The sequence below is a fragment of the Microcaecilia unicolor genome, chromosome 3 (genome assembly GCF_901765095.1).
Source record: "Microcaecilia unicolor chromosome 3, aMicUni1.1, whole genome shotgun sequence".
Taxonomy (NCBI): domain Eukaryota; kingdom Metazoa; phylum Chordata; class Amphibia; order Gymnophiona; family Siphonopidae; genus Microcaecilia; species Microcaecilia unicolor.
In genome coordinates, this window is record NC_044033.1 from 375,885,575 (window position 1) to 375,903,329 (window position 17,755).

Sequence of the window (17,755 nt, forward strand, 5' to 3'; positions counted from 1 at the left end):
GCCGGACTCACACACGATGCAGCCAGGCAGCTAGCAGCAGCACTCTGGGCAGGAAAGCGGGGGCTCTTTCGTTCCTGCCCGAGCGAACAGGTACCGCTAGACCACCAGGGATAGTGGCGTAAGGGGAGGGGAGGTGATGAGGGGCAGAGGGGGCGACGGGGAGCGGGGTGGTACCTTTAAAGGGGCAGGGTGATGGGCACGTCCTCGGCAGCTGCGATTTGTTGGAAGGGGAGGAGTAGGACTGCTCCCCGTGCGTTCATTTGCCTTGTTGTGTATGTGTTCTGCCCTCTACGTCATCACGTGTGACGCGAGGGCGGGGCATGAAGACATGGTGAGTGTTGTGGCTTCACCACCATGAACTTACGAACCGGTGTGTGAGTGCCTGCAGTGACGTCAGTGTCCTCAGAACGTTGAGGGTGCGTTTTATTATAGTAGATATATCAATAATAAGCAGTTTTTCTACACACCTATGCCAGTTAGTCATACAAATTCATTGTGGATATCCCAAAAACCTCCCTCTATCGTATGTAAATACTGCATCTCACCACGTGACATCAAAGCACTTAGGGGGGTCTTTTACAAAGGCGCATTAGTGTTTTTAGTGCGCGCTGATTAGCACGCCTATAGGAATATATGAGCGTCTCTACAATTTAGCGCATGATTATTTTTAGCGCATGCTAAAAACGCTAGCGTGCCTTTGTAAAAGGACCTCTTAAAAGGAGGTGCCAGAGAGGAAGTGACGTCACGCTACAGAATGGAGCAGTGAAAACGAAGCTCCCGTTGATCAGCATTAAAAAAAGCATTTAAGTAGCGATCCTTACCCCGCAAATTGGCTGAAAAGCATAGCAACAGACTGGTGAAAAAGAACGAAATCAAATGATGTCGCAAGCGAAGGCAAAATTGCCGGACCTAGCAGCGTTCTCATATCAACAACAGAAAGGGAGAACGGAACAAAATGGCGCTCATAGCACGAGAGGGGAGCATGAAAATGCAGAACGAGCACGCGATGAGCCCCCAAATGAAAGAATGGAGGTAGAACCAGAGATTTGGGCGAAGCTCTGCTCATGGTTTCAAGAGATTAAAACGGACCTCAAAGAAGTGCGAAGGGACTTTGCCCAGTTGAGCGCGGAGCTACGAGGTGAAATAACTGAGCTAGGAAATCGAGTCCTGGAGATAGAAAATGATCAAGAGGAGCAGGGAGAGGCGATGAAAGCTATGGAGCAACAACTGGAGGAGAGGAAAAGTGAAGCCAGGTACCTCCTAGACAAAGTTGAGGACTTAGAGAATAGGAGCAGACGCTCCAATATAAGAATTCGGGGGGTACCTGAGGCGCCCGAATTTAACAATTGTGAAGAGGTGGTGAGATCCATTGCAGCGCAATTATTATCTAAAGAGTCTGAATGCTATGATAAAACAACAATCAGCATTGAACGTGCCCATAGGGCACTGGGTATGCGGAAACAGAATCAGCCGAAGGATATAGTGGCGTGTTTTACAAAATTCACAGTGAAAGAAGCAGTGATGAAGAAGGCAAGAGGGGCGGCCCCTATAACTTGGGAGAGCTACCCGATTGAATTATACCAGGACTTATCAGCTTTGACCCTTAAACGACGGGGAGAACTCCGTCCGTTGACGGCGCAGTTGAGAGAGGAAGGAGTGTCATATAAATGGCAATATCCATTTGCCCTAACCTTTTTTCAAGAAGGAAAGCAAAGGAGAGTGGCGTCAATAGAAGAAGCGCAGGAATATCTGAAGCGAAGGGAGACTACAGAAGATCCTCCACAAGATGAGCAAGGAACGGTAGTCTGCCCCCCAAAACCCAAATGGCAAAGGGTATCGCAAGGCCGTGGACGCCTCCGACGACAAATATCGGGCAAGCAAGCACATTCACGAACGGGAAAATGATATGGACAATAGACAGATTGGAGAGGAGTCATATGATTGAACACTGGAACAGGATGGCAAAGAACTATATCAATAGGAGGGGAAGGAGAAGTCACTAGAGCAAGCTGAGAGATGGGAGATGACATTGCTCCTCTCAGCTAGAGGCATGTATCCAGAGGTGATTGGGACATGTCTTTTGTGTGAAAGGGGGGGAAGGGGGGGAGGGAAGGGAGGGGGGCAAGATGGGAGTATCTGGTGGTTGCTGACTAGGCTAGATCATAGGGGAAAGCAATATATAATATGTTTCACTGTGTGACTTGGAATGTTAAGGGCCTCAACTCACCAATTAAGCATAAGCGTATGTTTACCGAACTGTTAAAAATGAAAGGTGATGTAATTATGTTACAAGAAACGCATTTAAAAAAATGTCATGAGAAAATGATAGCCCACAAAAGATACCCAGTAATGCTCCACGCTGCGAACAGGCAGCATCATAAAAAGGGAGGAGTATTGGTAGCCTTTTCAGACAAACTGCCATGGCGCATTATTAAAACAATAGAAGATAAGGGAGGCAGATATCTTATGGTGATAGCCTCACTTTATAATACTCAATATACATTTATGACAGTGTATGCACCCAATGAAGGGCAAGGTAAATTTATAGAAGAAATTGAAAAAGTGTTGCAAGAAAACATGCAAGGCCAATTATTAATGGGTGGGGATTTTAACCTGACACTGAACCCGGTGATGGATAATTCAAAAGGGCAGGCGGGATATGCTAGAAAAGACAGAGAAATGATTTCCAGTTTTATGCAGAGGTGGGGCCTAATAGATTTATGGAGGGTATCGCACATGCAGGAAAAAGATTATACATATTATTCAGCATCGCATAATTCATACTCGAGAATTGATCTCTGGCTTGGGGATGGGATGATGGCTAGAGCTGTACAAAAAATAACAATAGGCATTCGCACTTGGTCTGACCATGCTCCAGTCCGGCTGACTCTTGGGAATGGAAATGCAGAGGGAGGCAGAAGGTACTGGAGGCTGGATGAAGCTCTCTTACATGACCCCGAAAATGTGGGAAAGGTAGAACAATACATAAAAGATTACATTGAGTTTAATGACGTGGAAGATGTCCACCCAGAGAGCCTGTGGGAGGGGTTAAAGGTGGTATTGAGAGGGCAGCTAATCTCCCTCAGGGCCCACTTAAATAAAAACAAAGCAGCCAAGGAGAGAGAACTTAGAGAGGGGATAGCGCAAATAGAACAGCAACATAAGGCGAACCCTGAGGATATAAATCTCCAGAATGAGCTTCATAAATATAAAATGCAGCTTAATGAGTTGCAAATGGCAGAAGTGGCGAGTCAATTACAACAAGTTCAACAGGAGCAATATGAGCTGGGGGATAAAGCAAGTAGACTGTTAGCGAACAAGCTGAAAAAGCAGATGACACGAAACCATATCCATAGTATCAAAACACAACAAGGCCAGGCAGTCACGGAAACAGGGGATATACAAGAAACACTTCATGATTTTTACACAAGCCTTTATAAATCAGAGGTGGACGCTACAGTCGGGGAGATAAATACCTACCTACAGGGGGTAGAGCTACCGCAATTAACGCAGGGAGAAAGAGAGAGACTATCGGAGCCCATAGGAATAGATGAGATAAAGGAAGCAATTAAGAATTTGCCACATGCCAAAGCTCCAGGGCCAGATGGGTATCCCGCCAGATTTTATAAGCTATTTGCCTCACTGTTGGCGCCACTTTTGTTGAGGCTTTTTCTTGCGTATGATCAGGCGCAAGAGTTGCCCTATACGTGGCGGCTGGCGGCGATCACCCTGTTACTTAAGCCTGGGAAGGACCCTCAAGAATGTGGGTCATATAGACCTATCTCCCTACTAAACGTGGACTATAAAATATTCACAAAAATACTAGCTAGTAGACTACAGGTGATGATGCCCAGATTGGTACATGAGGATCAGGTGGGCTTTATTGCAGGGCGTCAGGCATTTGATAACACTAGGTGCTTACAACATCTCATTCAGCAGGTCAGGGATGAACAGGTGCCAGCAGTTGTTCTCTCGGTCGACGCGGAAAAGGCATTCGACCGAGTAGAATGGCCTTTCCTCTTTGCGACCCTGGATAAGATCGGTGTGGGGGGGAGATATCTGAAATGGCTACAGCTCCTATATCAGGCTCCCCTGGCGATCCTGAAAGTCAATGGCTCTTACTCTGAACCAATACATCTGAAGAGAGGTACTAGACAAGGCTGTGCAGTATCACCATTACTGTTCGCACTGACAATGGAGCCACTGGCATGTAATATCAGAAGGGAGGAAGGAGTTAAGGGGATAGTGCGTGGGAAAAGGGAACATAAACTGATGTTATTTGCAGATGACATCCTTTTGACGCTAACAAGCCCAGAATCTTCCATAAAGCAGGCCATAGAGATAATGAAACAATATGGGGCACAATCGGGCTTTAAGGTAAATATTAATAAAACAGAGATATTAAATCTCACAGTTCCTAAGCAGGAGGTAGTACGGCTCAAAACTGAACTCCCTTTTATATGGGCCACTAAATCTATAAGATATCTCGGGATTCAGGTAACTCCTAAGTTGGAGGAGCTATATGAGGCCAATTATCCTCAAAAAGTGAGAGAACTATTTGGTGAACTGGATAGATGGGAAGGCCTAAATATATCCTGGACGGGGCGTATTAATGCGATAAAAATGATCATATTGCCAAAGATCCTATACCTTTTTATGGCACTGCCCATCCCTATCCCTCGAAGCTTCTTTATACATTTAAACAGGAAAATGTTTGCCTTCATTTGGCGAAAGAGACCACCAAGGGTGAAACGCAATATTATGTACCAACCACAAGAGAGAGGAGGGATGGGAGTGCCATATTTTCTCTTATACTATCAGGCAGCCCAATTACGAATTCTAGCCGATTGGCACCCGGCTGTTAACAAAAAATGGCTGCACTGGGAAAGAGCTTGGTTGGGAATGAGAGAAATAGGGGATATTATGTGGTCATTGGACAAGGATCTTAGGAATATAGGTAGAAGGGCTCCCATAGGAATTAGGCACATTTTGACCACTTGGCATCAAATTAGGAGGAACTGGTTTCCTGAAAGAACATACTTTCACAAGACAGGAATAGGTAGGGCCCCGGGGTTTCCGCTTGGAGGGACAGAAATTAGCTACAAACATTGGGCACGCGCAGGGCTCTACACTTTGGGTCAATTATGGGATGAGGACAAAATGGTAGACTTTCCAATACTGCAGGAGGAATATGGGCTGCAAGCCAGAGATCAAGTATTTTACTGTTGTATCCGTAACTATATCCTTAGCAAGGCACGTGAGGAATTGGAATTGGGGGAGACATCTCTGGAAATTGCATTAGGGAAGGGTGGGGGTAGAGGAAGTATATCACGTCTTTATCTAGCTTTGTTAAGTCATACTGACCCCCAAGAAATGTATGTGAATAGATGGGAAACAGCATTACAAATCACAATAACTAAAGACTGCTGGAAGAGGGGATATCGTTATCTCTTTAAACCATCTCTGGCTCAGAGTGCAATTGAGAATGGATATAAGATATACTACTGGTGGTATTATACGCCAGAGAGACTGCATCGCATATATCCAGAGGTATCGGCAGACTGCTGGCGAAACTGTGGAGAGAAGGGATCATTCATGCAGATCTGGTGGGAGTGCCCCAAAATAATAGAATACTGGAAGGCAATTACCTCAATGATTACTAAAGTGATTCAACAACCCTTCCCATGCAAGCCCGAAAACTGTTTACTTCATATCAAGCCGATATCAACGACGGGGCTGCAGCATAGGCTGGCGACGCAATACCTGGTCGCGGCTAAAATTGCTATAGCAAGAAACTGGAAAAAACAGCAATCGCCGGATATGCAAAAAGTATGGCAGAGAGTGGACATTCTGTATCAAATGGCCAAATTGACAGCTATCAGAAGAGGGCGAGTGGGTCCCTTTGGTAAATTATGGCAGTCTTATGAACAATTTAAGGAACAGCAAGAAGCACCACCATGATACGGGGGGGGAGGGTCGAGGGGGAGGTCGGAATGGGAAGGTATAGGGATAATATCAGATGTTAGATAAGTAGACCAGACATTTTGTGTAATGTTGTTTTATTGTTTCTCTTCTTGTAATGTAAGATAAATCTATACCATTAAAAAAGAATTGGAAAAAAAAAATTAAAAGGAGGTGCCCACTTCTAAATGTTTCTCCATTGTATCCATATTGTGTGCACAGTTGTACAACAGTGCATGCATGATCACTTTATTCGCATAGTGCTACTTTGGACAGTGTGTACTATTGAATAATATTATGCACTATTAACAAAATTGCCTCCCAAAATAAAAAATCAGAATAAAAACAAAAATCTCACAAACATTGGAATCTACTCAAAACAAAAAAAAATTTGGCCTGCACATCCCTACTTGCAATTTCGTCTATCCAAATGTGCGAGTACTGGCACTTACACCATATATAGTTGTAGTTATCAACATGGGCTAAAGTTAAGATGTATTATTTTACAACTGCTATTTTAGCACAGGTTCCATTTTATGCAATGAGATCTAGTTACTGATAACCTGTATTAATGGTAAAATAACATGTCTTAACGATAGTCCATACTGACATCTTACCCCTTAAGTGTCATATTCTACAAAATTCCACATATAAGAGCAGTCAGTTAAGAAGCCAAGCTTCTAAAAGCCATCACTTTTTAAGGCCATTTAAATATCAGAGAATTAGGCACAAAATTGCTCCTCTAAATTGTTCGTTAAAACAAGAAACACTGGTGAAGGACTTCTATACAGCACTAGGGAAACCCTCCTCTCCCTCTCTTTCCTAGAACATGTCTTTCTTCTGATGTTAATAGAATACCTGGTCTCTTTCACGTATGCAGAACACAGGTAGACCCTCACTAATATAGCATAACTAACTAAAAACTGTACAGAAAAATGAAACTAAATCCCCAAGAAGCTAGAAAAACAAAAGACGCCTGGGACTGCAGCTCTGCATGTCGCTACTTCCCCTGGTGGCCCCGGCCACTTGGATATCAACTTCCTCTCTCTCAGAGGGGGCGGGACTGCCAGTGGAACAAAGAAGGTTGCGGCTGCTGCAGGGCGCTTATGGACAGGAGTGACACCAAACTCCTGCGGCACACCTGGAGAACAGCTGAGGCACACTGGTTGAAAAACGCTGCTGTAGAGGCTCTAGCAAAATAGAAATGTAAGTGTACCTTGGTTGTGCATTTTCCCTTCACTCTTGTATCTTTGAGTCACACAGTGCGCAGTGGCTCCCAGTTCCATAGAACTTATCACTCAAGAAAAAGTCTTTACAAAACTGCTCACTGTTGTTAACTCAGTTGTTAGTCACATGCTTTTAGAAATTAAATGTAACTAATTTAAGGACCCTTTTACTAAAGTGCAATAATATTTGCAATTACCGTGGCCTGATGTGGGATTTTACCATGTGGTTGCTGCAAATATAATGTGGCAGCTAGTGGTAGCTTAACTTACATTTTTTTATACAGACCCCATGTTAAATTGCCCATTACAGTGTGGTACCTGGACGCAGTTAACGCAGGAGCCCTTAATTCCTCCTATTTAGGAGATGGTAAGTGGTTCTGTGTTAACTGTGCGTTACTGTGTGGTAAATGTAGCACACTACCTGGATAACGTTGCCACATCCACTAACACAAAAAGCACGCTACCGTACAGTACCCTGCTAGAATATCACAAAACCCCTTAACACGCTTGTGTGCTAGCTGTTACCATGCAGTAAACCATGTGCTAACCCCCGGACACTACAAATAGCACCCAAATTTGGGTCCCTAAATCTGCGCGAGCTCCTGAGATTCGCGCACACATAAATTAGTGAACGAGCCATTAATAGTCAATAACTGGGTGCTAGCAATCATTTATTTACGCTGGCACCAATTTGGATTTGCAGGCAATTCTAAAACAATCCGTGCCCCAATCCTCTCACGCTCAACCCAAAAGGGGACATAGGTTGTCAGAGACGTTCCAATAAATTACGCGCAATGTTATAGAATTTGGGGTATGGGCGTCCAAGTTGTACACTAGGATGTACACCAGGTTTGCGCTGGTGCAAAGTCTTCGTGCATGAGAATCCCTAGTAGGTGCTATTCTATAACGAGCATTCATCCCGAAGCACTCTTTATAGAATAGCGCTGAGAACTGATTTTTCCCCGATGCCTATTTTTTCAGTAACATTTACTGAATCCGGCCCTAAGTGCTGAACTCACTTTAGTAAAAGGGTCCCTTAAATTATTGTAAGTCTATCTGTGATGTTGTTAACAAATTAAAGTCTTTTTATTGTCTTGCCATTCCTAATACTGTACAGACTAGTATCGTCATATAGGTGGCCTACTACGGATTTTTATTTATTTATTTATTTTTTATTTATTTGTAGCATTTGTATCCCACATTTTCCCACCTATTTGCAGGCTCAATGTGGCTTACATTTGCCGAAGTGGCGATTGCCATTTCCGGTCTACAGAGTTGCACATGGTTTTACATTCAGTGCGTACATACATGGTATAAGAATACATTGTGATCTTGCGTAGGTGTCAACATTATATTGTTGCTCTGTTATCGACATTAGGGTAGAAAGTGATAGTGTTTGGCAGTGAGGTTAGTCAGCATTGTGTGGTTACATAGTAATCGATTTTAGATTAGAAGTGGGATTGTTTGTTTATTAAAAGCATTGAGGTTATTCGATCGAGTGATTAAGGTCGATCCAGTCTTATTCTTCAGTCTTATTGTTTAGTAATTAGGACGGTTGTTTGTGGTATGCCTTCTTGAATAAGTCAGTTTTCAATAGTCTTCGGAAGATAGTTAAATCTTGCGTTGTTTTTATGTTCTTCGGAAGTGTGTTCCATAGTTGCGTGCAAATGTAAGAAAATCTGGTTGCGTATGTACTACTACTACTGTGTGGACTTGTATTTTAATCCTTTGCAGTTGGGGTAATGGAGGTTGAGGAATGTGCGTGCTGATCTTTTTGCGTTCCTAGCAGGTAGGTCTATAAGGTCTGTCATGTAGGCCGGAGCTTCCCCTTGTATAATTTTGTGGACCATGGTGCAAACTTTGAACGCAATTCATTCTTTTTTTTTTTTTTTTTTTCCCAATTTAAAGTTTTATTTCACACATCCGAAAGTATGCAATACATATAATCATGTAGCCTCAAGGCTACAAATTCTCATATATAACAAAATCCACAACTTCAGCAACTAAACAACAGTATAATATTTTTTTCACCCCTACCACCCCACCCTCCTCCCTCCTCCCATCCCCTCCTTCCCCCTTCCTCATATCATGGCAAATGCAATTCGTTCTTTTAATGGAAGCCGATGTAGTTTTTCTCTTCAGGGATGCACATTCATTAGCATATATCCAGTTTGTTAGCGCATGCATAGTAACATAGTAACATAGTAGATGACGGCAGAAAAAGACCTGCATGGTCCATCCAGTCTGCCCAAGACAAACTCGTATGTGTATACCTTACCTTGAATTTGTACCTGTCCTTTTCAGGGCACAGACCATATAAGTCTGCCCAGCAGTATTTCCCGCCTCCCAACCACCAGTCACGTCTCCCATCACCGGCTCTGGTACAGACCGTACAAGTCTGCCCTCCCCTATCCTCTCCACCCAATCACCACCCCCTCTTCCCCCCACCTGCTCCGCCACCCAATTTCAGCTAAGCTTCTGAGGATCCATTCCTTCTGCACAGGATTCCTCTATGCATATCCCACGCATGTTTGAACTCCGTTACCGTTTTCATCTCCACCACCTCCCGCGGGAGGGCATTCCAAGCGTCCACCACCCTCTCCGTGAAAAAACACTTCCTGACATCTTTCCTGAGTCTGCCCCCCTTCAATCTCATTTCATGTCCTCTCGTTCTACCGCCTTCCCATCTCTGGAAAAGATTTGTTTGTGGATTAATACCTTTCAAATATTTGAACGTCTGTATCATATCACCCCTGTTCCTCCTTTCCTCCAGGGTGTACATGTTCAGGTCAGCAAGCCTCTCTTCATACGTCTTGGAACGTAAATCCCATACCATCCTCGTAGCTTTTCTTTGCACCGCTTCCATTTTTTTAACATCCTTCGCAAGGTTCGGCCTCCAAAACTGAACACAATACTCCAGGTGGGGCCTCACCAACGTCTTATACAGGTAAATTAAAACCTCCTTTCTTCTGCTGGTCACTCCTCTCTCTATACAGCCTAGCAATCTTCTAGCTACGGCCACCGCCTTGTCGCACTGTTTCGTCGCCTTCAGGTCCTCGGATACTATCACCCCAAGATCCTTCTCCCCGTCCGTGCCTATCAGACTCTCCCCGCCTAACACATACGTCTCCCTTGGATTTCTACTCCCTAAGTGCATCACTTTGCATTTCTTCGCATTGAATTTTAATTGCCAAACGTTAGACCATTCTTCTAGCTTCTTCAGATCTTTTTTCATGTTTTCCACTCCCTCCGGGGTGTCCACTCTGTTGGAAGTAAAGCTGATTTATGCACATTAAAAAGTTCTAATGTGCATGAAACATATACAAATATGCGAAACAGAAAAAAATCAGGGGGAAAGGCCAAATGAACCAAAAACAAACCAGAAATGTTTCCCGTGTGCGCATCCCTTGTGTCTCATTACTATGATGCTCCAATAGTCAGAAATACTACATGTGTGGAAAACATATTTTCAAAGGGGTCAATATTCAGCATTGTTTAAGCAGGCAAAAAGAGGGTCCTGCCCACTTAAACCAAGCTGGGTGGGCTGGCTGCTGATATTAGTTTTGACCACTACAGCACTGCCCAGTTAGTGCTGGGCCAGTCCAGGAGTTCAGCCTGGGTGCAGCCGGCACTGATCCGGTTAATGGCAAGAAAGGTGCAAGTCAAAGGGAAGTGGGGGGTATTATAATCAGCCATCAACCAGTCCAAACCCTCTCGCAGACCTAATGGTACTAGAAGGAGGAGTGGCTGTCAGATCAACTCCTGCACAAGACCCACTGAGGCCATCTGACTTGTCACACACTGTACAAGAATTTTTATTCTACCATCTACTGGCTGTCTCAGGGCTGCACAGGACCCTATACAGAACAATATCATAAAATTCCACAAGAACCTATGGTCCCTGCCCTTCATGAATTTTCACAATGAAACCCTGTGGAGTGTTGCCTTTTGAAAAGTAGTCTATCGCTCCACCCACTGATCTACAAACTCCCTACAATGTATTAAAATTACTCTTATCTTTTAGTATAGGTATAAGTTCTTACCCTCCCAAAGACACTCCAACAGCAAGAAGTGGAGCTTGTGGATATTTCTTTTTGAAGTGGGAGACGACTGCCTCAAGGTCCTCTGTATTGGCTGCACAGAATGTCCTGTGGGTCTGAGAGAGACATAATACATTTTGGAATTAGGATACATTCTACACTCATAACACACATAGCAACATTACAGTACAACAGTGGTACTTAACCACGTATTCTGAATGCACCCAGTTAGTCAGATTTTCAATATATTCACAATGAATAGGCATGAGAGATTTACATGCACTACCTCTACTGCATGCAGAGCTCTCTCATGCACGAGGCTTAGTTTCTGTAGAATGTCAAGGAACTCGATGCCATCAGTTCTTTTCAGACTCTAGAGCAGCAGGGGTTTTTTGCTTCAGCCCCTCCCTTCGAAACAGCCTGAAGGGAGGAGAGAAGGTGACCCTGGAGCAGAGTAGAGAACTCTCAAATCCAGTGCCTCTTCTCCTGTGAATTCTGCACCTGGCCGGCTAACCTCCTCTCTCCCTGCTCCAGTTTCACTTCTTTTCTACAAATTAAGACCTGCTCATGCATTTTCATCATAGATATCCTGAAAATCAGAAATGGCTAGGTGTGTCCCAAGGACAGGGCTGCAAACTGCTTTAATTAAAATGAAATCACCAAAAAATGATCCATGCAACACAATCAAACTTCTGGTTGATGAGCTAATTCTGGAGTTGGATGTATTGTAGATGCATCTTTTCCTGGGCAGGAAGGGCTCTTGGCATTTGTTTAAGAGTGACATCTGTTAGAGAACTTGAGGGATCCTTTGACCAAGCTGTGGAGGAAAAGGGCCCTGCGCTGGTGGCAGGGGTTGGTTTTCCCGCAGCAGGTAAAAAGACCCCAGAGCACACATGGCCATGTGGTAAGAGAACTCTTACCCTCTTACAGCATGGCCATGCAACGGGGAGCCCTTACCACCACCCATTGAGGTGGCGATAAGGGCTCCCATGCTAACCCAACAGTAACCAGAGTTTTCCTTCTCAAAAGAGCAAGTGGAAAACCTGCGTTGGGCTTACCGCCGCTGTGTAAAAGGGCCCCTGAGAACGGCACTGGGTATGCTCTTTAGAAAATAGCAGCATACTTTTTGGCTGAGGTTTGAATTTAGAAAGCTACACGAACAGATTTCATTGAATACATGCAAAAAGAAGATTATGACTATTCAGTCATAGATGGTTAAACTGACACTTAGGGACAAAGCAATATCCTCGCAGTCACACACCTCACAGAATTAGGATTACAGCATGTTTAAAGCACACTCATACTGGCCAAAACTGCTTTGAAAAAAAATAAAGATTTAAAAACATCTCACGTCTCATACGACAAGTCACATGGGACAAGACCACCAGCTAGAAATTTTTATTGACTTTTAAAAAATTATTTGTACATTCAGACTCAGTTGCTGTTCAGAACTAACCCCCAAATTCTATATATCGCACCTTGATTTCCGTTCGGAAATCAAAGCATATTCTATAACAATGCACGTAACTTGGTTAACTAGCTAATCAATGCTGTCGATATGATGTTAAACAATTATCAGCATTAACTGGCTTTAAGATTTACGCACACAGCTCGCTAAGCTTATTCTGTAATGTGGTGCATGTAAATTTTAAGTGGCATAGTTGAAAAGGGGGCACGGCTATGGGCATTTCTAAAATCTATGCGCATTATTATAGAATACACCTGCTCTGCGCCTAATTTAGGCATCGGGATTTACGCCAACATGGCCTCAATAGCTGCAACCAAATTTGGTCACGTGGAGCAGTGCTCGGCATATTCTATATACCACGCAGAAATTTAAGCCCATTCTGCAAATTCAGGTGTACTTTAGAGATATACCTAGGCATATTTTCTTTCCACGTGGATTTTTCAGGCATCATATATAGAATCTAGGCCTAACTGTACTATTAAGCTCCGACATTATATTTAAAATAAACACACCCTCTGTGTTCAAATCCTCTATGACAAAAAAAAAAAAACTTTGAAAATGATCTGTTGATAAATCTGTCTTCTGTTAAATTAGTAGGGGCTAGTTAGACTGTTTGCAGATTCCCTTTCTGATGACGCCACGTGAAACTCGGCCAGAGTTAAAGGGAACCTTTGTTGAAATTGTGAGACTGAACAGGGTGAATGGGCTATGTATGAGTGGAGTATGTGAAGTAGAAGCACGAGCACGTCTTATCCTCAAGGGAAGTGATTTTTCATATGCAATTGTCTTGAATTTGTTCAATCTTTAAAAGCATACGATTAGGTGCTGATTCATTTAGTATTTTCTGGCACAAGCTATACCTCCTTAGTTTTAGTGTTGTGGACATCTGCATCATACATATTTTGTATAAATGTGTATATGTGATATCAAGTATACTGTACAATAGTGTGCTGGTACATAGATTAACAGACATGAATCCGAATTTATCTCAAATTGCAGTATATATGTGCACATATAGTTGAATGTATTGATGTGTTACAGATCTATAGTAAAGTAGCCATAGAGGGTACTTGTATGTACATACACATTACAAGGAAGCGGAACATCTAATGTGCTATGATGGTTCCATCTGTGACACTACCACATATTCATTTTGGGGATCTAATGGTTGGAATGGGTACGGACTGAGCACATTAAAACACATATCACATTGTGAGAGATAGCTTTAGTAGTGAGTTATTACTTTTTGATTAATATGTCCTTCTGAGCTTTAGTAGTGAGTAATTGATTGACTTAGAAAGTTTTCTAATTTCTTCCATTTATATATATTTTTGATTAGTTAAAATTTAATGCCAAGAAGTGTAGAGTGATGCACTTGGGGTGCGGAAACCCAAAAGAGAGATACCGGATAGGAGGGGAGAGATTAGTAAAGTCGACTCAGGAGAGAGACCTTGGGGTGTTGGTGTCGGAGGGTCTGAAGGTGAAGAAACAATGCGACAAGGCGACGGCCATGGCCAGAAGGATGCTAGGCTGCGTAGAGAGGGTTGTAACCAGCAGAAGAAAAGAGGTATTGATGCCCCTCTACAAGTCGTTGGTGAGGCCCCACTTGGAGTATTGTGTTCACTTTTGGAGGCCGTATCTTGCTAAAGATGTAAAAAGACTGGAAGCGGTGCAAAGAAAAGGTACAAAAATGGTGTGGGATTTGCGTTGCTGACCCTGGAGGAAAGGAGAAATAGGGGTAATATGATACAGACGTTCAAATATTTGAACGGTATAAATCCGCAAATGAACCTTTTCTGGAGACGGGAAGGCGGTAGAACTAGAGGACATGAATTGAGGTTGAAGGGGGGTCAGACTCAGGACTAATGTCAGGAAGTATGTTTTTCACAGAGAGGGTGGTGGATATGTGGAATGCCCTCCCGTGGAAGGTGGTGGAGAGGAAAACGGCAATGGAATTCAAACATACATGGGATAAACACAAAGGAATCCTGTTTAGAAGGAATGGTTCTGTGGAATCTTAGCGGAGATTGGGTGGCGATGCCGGTAATTGGGAAACAAAACGGGAGCTGGGCAGACTTCTACGGTCTACGCCCTGATCGTGACTGAATAGATAAGGATGGGCTGAATTGTAAATTTTAAGGGGCTTCGACGTTGGCTTCAGAACTTAGTACAAGAACAGTATTGGGCAGACTTCTACGGTCTGTGCCCTGAGACAGGCAAGGACAAATCAAACTCGGGTATACTAATAAAGTATCACAGGTCTTTATCTGCTATCATTTACTATGTTACTATCCAGCTTATTTTCAAAGGAGATCGCCGGCCATCTTCAGACACAAATCGGTAAGGTAAGGGAGCTATTTTTGAAGTCCACTGCAGTGCTCCCTAGGGTGCCCGGTTGGTGTCCTGGCTTGTCAGGGGGACCAGTGCACTACAAATGCTGGCTCCTCCCACGACCAAATGCCTTGGATTTGGCCGGGTTTGAGATGGTCTGCATTAGTTTCCATTATTGGCGAAAACCGATGCCAGCCATCTCAAACCCAGCCATCTCTGACATTTGGCCGGCCCCAACCGTATTATCGAAATGAAAGATGGCCGGCCATCTTTTTCGATAATACGGTTCGGGATTGCTCTTTGCCCCTCTATGTTACTATATGGTCATATTTATGAAGACCAATATGGAGATGAAGTGCAGAGTTTTGCACCAACTGGAGATGGTGAAGCTCTGATGCTCTAGATCCTATCAAGAGAGAGTTACAATAGTCCAAGTGCCATGTTACCAGGGAGTGCACAAGAATTTGAAGAGCAGAAAGGTTAGGATACGGTGGACCGGATAAATCAAAAGCAGTTTATGGAAGCAAGATTTCACAACTGTCCTAACATGGAAAATAATCAAATGTCACACCTAACACTGTTGCAAAATGTACAAGAGGAACAGTGATGCCAGATATTGACAGAGGAAAGGAGAAAGAGGAGTGTGCACAGCGGCTAAGCATTAGGTGCCCTGGATTTCTCTGGATTAAGCTTAAGGCGATAAGAGTGAGTTAGTCGGCTATAATTGATAGCTTGGAGTTAAGTGAATGTAATTCTGATGAAGTATCAGGCAAAATTACTATATCTGTTTTTAGATGGCACAACCAGATTTGCACACAATACTCAAGGTGTGGTCTCATCAAAGAGTCATTATGATACTCTTTGTTTTAATTTTCCTTCCTAATAATTCCTAACATTATTTGTTTTTTTGGCCACCACAGCACACTAAGCGGATTTCATTTCGATATAGTGTCCACAATGACACCTAAATCCTTTTCTAGCTCTGCGCTTATCCAATTATCCTCTTCCATTTAGCAGTTCCTTGTCTGATTTTGTCTGGGTGCTCAATTCATTGTGACTGAACTCCCAGGTACAAGTGGAATGGTATTGTACCAATGAGCATAGAATTGAATACTCACCAATAATTGTTCTCCTCCAAACCCTCTGTTATTAAACACTATGGACCTAAAACAAAAAATGGACATGCATACGTTAAAGGTAATTTATAATTGCATGAACATCTAAAAGGTACACATACGGTTTTCTCTGTGTGGACTTGGCTCAACTTCCAAGCCAAGCTATACAGTTTAGTGAAAAGAATGCTAAGGAAACTGACTACACGTTTATACCTGCTCTTTGGCAAACATACATCTGCAGGCTTAATTTATGCACAAATACATACATGTTTTTAAAAATGTGAGCAAGTGCAAACCCATCCCTACCCCAAGCCTAGGAACATCTCTGCTCAGTCTGAGTAAACTAACATATCTACAGACTTTAAGTGAACATCAGGCCTTCATACATGTGGAGGGTAATTCTATAGCAAAAACAAACAGGAGGTCCAAATGCTGCAGCCCAAATCATACCAAATCAAAGAGCAGCAAGTATTGAGCCAGTAGCTATTCTTGAAAATTATTTAATAATTAAAATTATTATATCCAAGACATTTTACATAACAGTCCATATGCCCAACGTGTTTCAGCACTTAGTGTCTGCTTCAGGTGCAAATTTGAAGGTGTACCTTGTCAAACAGTATATTTAGGCGGTCGCCTAAAGAGCTTATAGGAATGCACACATAGGGGTATCCAGCTCCTTATGTAAACTTAAAACAAGTTCCCCCGAGGGTAAGAAGCCCACTCGCACCTGCCTCTGTCCTGCCATCTTGACAAATGGCTGTGCTCGATCCCGCATTAAATGCGCCGTGCGAAAGGCACCACCATTTTCCAAGATGGTGGCATAGAGGCAGAGAGAATGGGCATTGCTCCTGCCTCCTAAAGATATGCTAGGGGAGTGGGGTACAATGGACTACCAAGTTATTGTGGAGTGGAGGAGTAGGCTAATGACTAGCGCAGCAGCCCATGAACCAGGTTCGATTCCCACTGAAGCTCCTTGTGACTCTGGGCGAGTTGCTTAACCCTCCGTTGCCCCAGGTGCAAAATAAGTAACTGCATATAATATGTAAACTGCTTTGATTGTAACCACAGAAAAGCGAGATCTCAAATCCCAATGGTGAGGGCAAGAGAGAAGGGAATCAGGGGGGCTAATAGCTTCTCTGTCCCAATGCAGAGGGTGAGCAAGCCCTTCTATCGCCATGTCTGAGGAAGAAAAGATTTCTTGCAAAGTGCTCACCTTAAAAATCTGCTGTACAATTCTCTGCAACGGGGTGGAGTAGCTAATTGCCTATTTGCCATCTATTTTAATAATCTTGCATGGTAGACACTGGAACACAGCAATCTCCTGCACTGAACTTGTTTCTGAATCATTTACCTGCTATCCTGCAGACATTCCTCTTATTAACCACGCACTGCAAACCATGGTAGCTTTCTGCATCGACCCATTTGTCAACCTATTGAGAGAGACCTTCATCTGTAGTGTCTCAACAGATTGTTAACAAGACTCCACCCATTGCTCAAATTTGACACTACATCATTTTGAATATCCAGTTTTACAATAACAAGAGCTTCCAACCTAGCAAGTACTGTTAATAAGGTTTTCAACATTGAATCCTAAGTGTCAAAATAGCTCTCTCA

The 17,755-nt window shown here is 43.2% G+C and overlaps 1 protein-coding gene across 1 annotated transcript in view; it reads right to left on the reverse strand.

Moving 5' to 3' along the window:
* Nucleotides 1-17,755, reverse strand: part of ABHD1 (abhydrolase domain containing 1) — a 76,634-nt gene that overhangs the window by 34,291 nt on the left and 24,588 nt on the right. Inside the window, exons 4-5 of the mRNA XM_030198615.1 lie at nt 16,145-16,190; nt 11,231-11,343 (exon numbers count right to left, since the gene is read on the reverse strand). Of these exons, the coding sequence (XP_030054475.1) occupies nt 11,231-11,343; nt 16,145-16,190 (159 nt within the window). The remainder of the gene's footprint in view (nt 1-11,230; nt 11,344-16,144; nt 16,191-17,755) is intronic.